The sequence below is a fragment of the Acanthochromis polyacanthus genome, chromosome 12, assembly GCF_021347895.1.
Source record: "Acanthochromis polyacanthus isolate Apoly-LR-REF ecotype Palm Island chromosome 12, KAUST_Apoly_ChrSc, whole genome shotgun sequence".
In the NCBI taxonomy this organism is placed as follows: Eukaryota; Metazoa; Chordata; class Actinopteri; family Pomacentridae; genus Acanthochromis; species Acanthochromis polyacanthus.
In genome coordinates, this window is record NC_067124.1 from 24,136,317 (window position 1) to 24,142,020 (window position 5,704).

General features: G+C 46.0%; 1 protein-coding gene across 1 annotated transcript in view; it reads right to left on the bottom strand.

The window, feature by feature from the left end:
- Positions 1-325: 325 nt before the first annotated feature.
- Positions 326-5,704, bottom strand: part of prdm1a (PR domain containing 1a, with ZNF domain) — a 15,150-nt gene continuing 9,771 nt past the window's right edge. Inside the window, exons 5-7 of the mRNA XM_022215103.2 lie at positions 3,163-4,250; positions 2,818-2,946; positions 326-2,699 (exon numbers count right to left, since the gene is read on the bottom strand). Of these exons, the coding sequence (XP_022070795.2) occupies positions 2,094-2,699; positions 2,818-2,946; positions 3,163-4,250 (1,823 nt within the window). The 3' untranslated portion in view covers positions 326-2,093. The remainder of the gene's footprint in view (positions 2,700-2,817; positions 2,947-3,162; positions 4,251-5,704) is intronic.

The window sequence follows — 5,704 nt, forward strand, 5'->3', positions numbered from 1 at the left end:
AAGCTAACACATACACACACATTAGTATATTTTCGTCTGCCTTTGCAAGACATCCCTAAATTCAATTTAATTTCACTTAAGTTGTATTTATGTTGTGCCAATTCACAACACACAGCGCTCTTCACACAGTGAAGCCAATAGCTTACAATTTTAGATAAGATTATACAATATTGTTCTATTATAATAATTAGAATTATTGTATTATGTCAAATTATATTAGAGGAATCCAACAGATCCAATGATTCCAAGAAAGTGCATGAGTCATTTATCTAAGAGGACCAGTAAAGCAAAACTGGTTAAAAGAATAACACAGAGAGCCACAAGGTTTAGATTAGAGCAGTGAACATTTATATCATAATTTACATTTTTTGACATTTTTGCACATAAATAACTATGTAAACCAGAATGTAAACAGAGACAGTTCATTAGGGGATTCTCCTCTGGAGTTTAAAGCTCTGAACAGATAAAGAGATGCTTTGGTCGAACATTAGTTAAAGAGAAAGATGATGAAACAGAGGAGAGTGCGATAGCTACAGAGTTCAGGTTGTTGATGTACAACTGTTACAGAAAATCACAGTTGCTGTAGTAACATTAAGTTGGCTCTTAATGCTGTTATGACCAGTTTCAGAGATATTGTACACAGTGTAAATAGTAAAAGCATCAGCACTGAAGATATAAAGTAGGAGGAGGGGGGGGCCAGTGCATAAAAGAAGGCCGAGGTGCTTTGGTGTATGCCAGTTCATTGACAAGATGGTGGACGGGTATGCTTGAAAAAGGGGGCCATTGTTTCTCAACCAAAATATTAACAAATAACAATAAGAACAACAAAACAAAAAATACAACATATACAAAATGAGAGTCCACTGCTAAAGAGCAAACACTTCATCATATACACAAAGTACATCTTCCCTTCTTCAGCATTCTGATTCCTCAAGTCCTTCTTCCCTTGTTCTGATTTTTCTTTTTCGTGTTTTTTGGTGTGCACTTAAAATTAAAGCCAAGTAAACTTTGGTTTCTAGCGTCAAGTGTGAATTCCTAAATGTAAGGATGTTCACATCCCTGATGACGGTGTTGTAAAAAAAAAAAAAAAAACAAGAGGAAGGATGAGGGAGGGGAGGCGATTCACCGGCCTCCCGAGTCCATTATGTGCTACATGTTGAGTGGGCTGTGCCACTCTTTTGGACCACATGAAGAGCTGCACTCCAGTTCAGTTTGGTTTCTTCTTCTTCAAGTAGCAAAAAAAAGCAAATAAATAGAAAACTCCCACCTTCAGCTGTCCCTTTAAACGCACACATACAGACACGCACTCATTTTTTATAACATCCACACTGAGGTAACCGTTGTGAATAACATACAAAAAATGTCCTTTTTCATTTCATTTAAATTAAGTAGGCATCAGAAAAGGACACAGAAACGCTTTGGGGAAGCTATTGAGCAGGTTTGCAATAAAGCTCTTCTTTCTAAATCAACAAATTTATGTGCCATTCTTTGGCAAGTTATTCAACCCTTTCAACCTGCTGTAATGGTTTCTAAATTTAAATAGGTAAAACCCTGAAAGGTGGACACCCCTGGTTCTATAAATCAGAGGTCACAGGACAGATATAGGCATAGAGAGAGTGACTATCTACAGAGAAATGGCCACAGAGAAACGCAAAATAACATTAACAGAAAAAAATAGACTTTTACACTGATTTCACCCCATCAGTGTAACCATCCCTTCCACTTATTGCTTTTGAAGACAACAAATAAGTATAATAAATTAGGTTATGCAACAACTAATTGATCAAAAAAAAGCAAAGACATTTGAAAACAAAGTCAAAATAATACAACAACAATAATGATAATAGCATTATATTAATTACATTACATTAAATCCTGGGTAGATGATTGTCTCTAAGTATAATAAACCACTAAGTAGTCATGGGACAGTGTCTCTTGTAGCCCTGAGTACGTGAGTCCCTGATAGGTTAAAACCTGGTGTGGTCATGATGTCACTCCTGATAACAACCAAGTATTTATTTACATTTGCTGCTCCTGGCAACCCAATCCACCATGCAGTCCTGACCCACTGTCTTTTGGGTGTAAATGATCGTTTAAGAGTGATCCTCTGACTCCTGCTTAACGGTAACGTTGGCAGGAAGTGGTGGGATGGGGCTGCTGCGCCGCACCTTAATAACCGATGTCTCATTCGGGGACTCATACGCGCCATAACCTGCAGACAGAAGCTCGGCAGTGCTGCCCTTGTGGTGGGAACGGAAGTGAGAGGACTTAAGATCAGTCTCCCTCCACAGCATCCCCAAGACCTGCTTCTCCAACATGGCTTCCATCTCCACTCCTCCCTGCAGCTGCTCCAGCCGCTCGGCATGCTCGCTAACGTCGAAGCGCTCAATCTCCTCGTTGGCGCGGTGCACTTCTTCCAGGGCAGCCTGGCTAGAGACAGAGGGACTGCCGGAGCTGGGGTGTGCTGCCAGGCAGTAACCCTTCAGGTGAAGTCGCAGGCTACACAGGTGGATGTAGTGGCGATGGCAGTGGAGGCATTTATGTGGACGCTCACGGGAGTGCAGGCGCTTGTGCAGCTTGAGGTGGACAAATTGGGTGAACTTAGCTGGACAGAGTTTGCAGTGGTAGGGCTTCTCCCCTGAGTGGAGGCGCAGGTGAGTTTTCAGGTTGCTGGTGCTGCTGAAGCGCTTGTGACAAACCTGGAAGAAGATCAAAGAAGTGATGTCAGCAGCTTGTACCAATCCACCCTCACATTTGGTTAATATGTCTAGGGAATCACTTCAGTGTAAATACATCTACTTTAACATTAGTTCTCACCTGACACTCATGTGGCTTCTCCCCTGTGTGAACCAGGTAGTGTTTCTGCAGGTGAGCCAGTTGAGTAAAGCCTTTGTTACAGGTTTGACATTTAAAAGGTCTCTCTCCACTGTGGACACGAAGATGAACCTGCATGATGAGAGAGGAAAAGAAAAGATCTGTTTAGCATATTCAGATATCAAACTTGTTTATCTTGATATGACAGCATCTTGCTCCTTTAAATGCTGTAAACCTGCTCTGCAGACTAATGATTACAGTGCAATTCTCAGAGTCCACAGGAATGATAATAAGGTCGTAAATCAGACAAGTAGACTTGATAATCAAAGTCATACACGGAAGCCTCACCTTCAGGTTTGACAGCTGGCCGAAGGTCTTGCTGCACACATTACACTCATATTTGATTTTGCCATTCTGCTTCTTCAGAGGGTAAGGCAGCGCCTTGTAACCTGCTGAGCCTGCACCACGCTTCACCTTGGTCAGGTTGATTGCCTCTTCATCAGGGTGATGTTCGCTGGTGTTGCCCAGCAGGGCTGAGGTAGGCTTTGTGGGCAACTGCTCACTTGGGGGTGCTGTGCCTGCAGTTGGGGAGCCGCTGGAGGGGGCTGGTCCATGTGGGTGAGGGTGCCCATGATAAGGGTTGTGAGGCCCTGCTTTGTCTCTCAGAGAAGTAGCGGCTGAGAAGGCACTGGTGGGCCCAGGAAGGAGGAAGTCTCTGTGGGTTGAGATGGAGGAGGGGTGTACAGGGTCAGGCATCAAGAAGTGCCTCCCTGCTGTGTCAGAAGGCAGGAGGGGAACATGAGGAGGCAGGAGGCTGCTGTAGAGTGGGTACATCCTAGGAAAGATACCTCCTACTGTAGGGACACCACCACCAGGCAGAGGATAGTGATGGGGAAGGAGATAACGTGGGTAGTGGGCCCCTGGAGGGTAGAAGGGTGAAGCGAGGGGGGCAGATGGTGGCGAGTAGCCAGGGTAGGATCCCAGTCCAGTTGAGTAGAAAGAAGCAGGGGATGGTGCTGGTCCAGAGGGGCTCCCTTGAGGGCTGCTGTCTGGGCTGCTCCTTGCAGATGGGCTAGGTGTGGCTGAAGACTGGTTGCCAGGGGAACGAGTTGAAGGGTAACCAAGTGGACCAGGTTTGTGGCTCAGGAAGTCTTCAGAGATGTGAGGGTGAGGCCTGAGAGCTGGGTAGAGGGCACGGGGATACAGGGGACGCTCAGGACTGTCGGCACAGCGTGGACGGGTGGGAAGCGGTCTGCTGGGCTCCCTCTTGGTGGATGAAGAGGATGAGGTGTTGTTGGTGCCCTGCAGAATGGAAAGGACACTGTGTTCCCTCTTGGGCTGGGTAGGGGTCACCGCAACATGGGATGGGCTGGATGCTTCGACTGAGCGCTCCTCACTGCTCACCTGTTGCTGCTTTACCTCCAAAAGTGATTGCTCTGAAGAGACAAAGAAAAAGAAACGAGGTCAGAGAGAGTTCACCAAAACAAAATCGTCACTTTTTGGTTCCCATAAGTGAATTTTGGCATTTAAAGTAGACATCACATTTTCTATTTAACAAAATCACTGCAACACAGTTCTCTTGAGTGGGGATGTCTGTGAGTTTGTGTTTCACATTGTTAAGGAGCACCATAAGTAACTCAGTGGGCCAATTAGGGTGACAGGTTTGACGAATGAGCGTGAGAGGCGAGGGTTGGGGCAAAAGACAGGAAGTGAGGCGTGACAGCTGCCTTTGGGCATTGTCTGTGCGCTGTGTGTCTATAAAATCAAGATAAAATCAAAATGGTGGCAGGCAGACAGACAGGGCTGATGGAAGGTTTCCTGCTAAAGATATCCTCAGAAAAATCTTGGCCTCCACCTGCCCTCCACAAATGCACACAAGCACACCCACACCATGTGACAAGGTAGACACACACAGAGGCGCCTGCAGACAAAGACCTCTGTCTGATCTGTTGACTCTTCCACTTTTGGACAGCACACACATATACTCCTCATCAAGCTCCTACTCTCCTGATTTCCCTGGCCATTTGGTATTGTTTCCGGGTCGAAGGTTAAATCAGAGAGCTTCCTCCTCGGTCACTCACACCTACTGTCTCCTTTGCATGATGAAAGAGTGGATTAGGAAGAGAGCTCACTCAAACACACTCTAAAAGCCCCGGGATGTCAGTTAGCAGCACATCTCGGCTGTTAAATTGGCACAGACGGGCCCTTAAAATGCTGCCTTCTATTATCCATAAGCTCATTTACAGCCCAGTCAACTTTTTACCATGAGGTCGCCCAGAGGGGAGTGTGTGTGTGTGTGATAGAAAGAGAGATGGCGGTTGTCAAAGTTAATCCTGAGTGCCAGCACTGGTGAAATTTGCTGGTCTCCCCCTGATTCACCCCCACACTCACACACACAGTGACCCTGCCGTCAGTGGTATAGTGGCAGTGTGTAAACATTGAGGTTATCAGTTAGCCTTCCTCCTCCTCTTCTTCCTCCTCCCTCCATCCCTCTTTCAGAAAACAAACAGGGCGGCCATCTTGGAGATATCAATCTGTCAACACGGCCCTTCTGCCAGGAAGTTCAAGTAGTCAACAGAGGGGGGTAGGAGGTGCAACTCTACCTCCCCTGCTCCCTCCTCCACCTTCTGGTCTTTTCAAGTGGCAAATTTATCAGGGTGATTGGCCAGCACACACACACACACACACACACACACACACACACACACACACACACACACACACACACACACACACACACACACACACACACACACACACACACACACACACACACACACACACACACACACGCCCGATATGTGTGAGTTTGCATATGTTTGAGATGAAAAGGGTGGGCGTAAATGTGTTGGTATGTCACACTGATGAGTGTGTGCATGCGTGCACATAT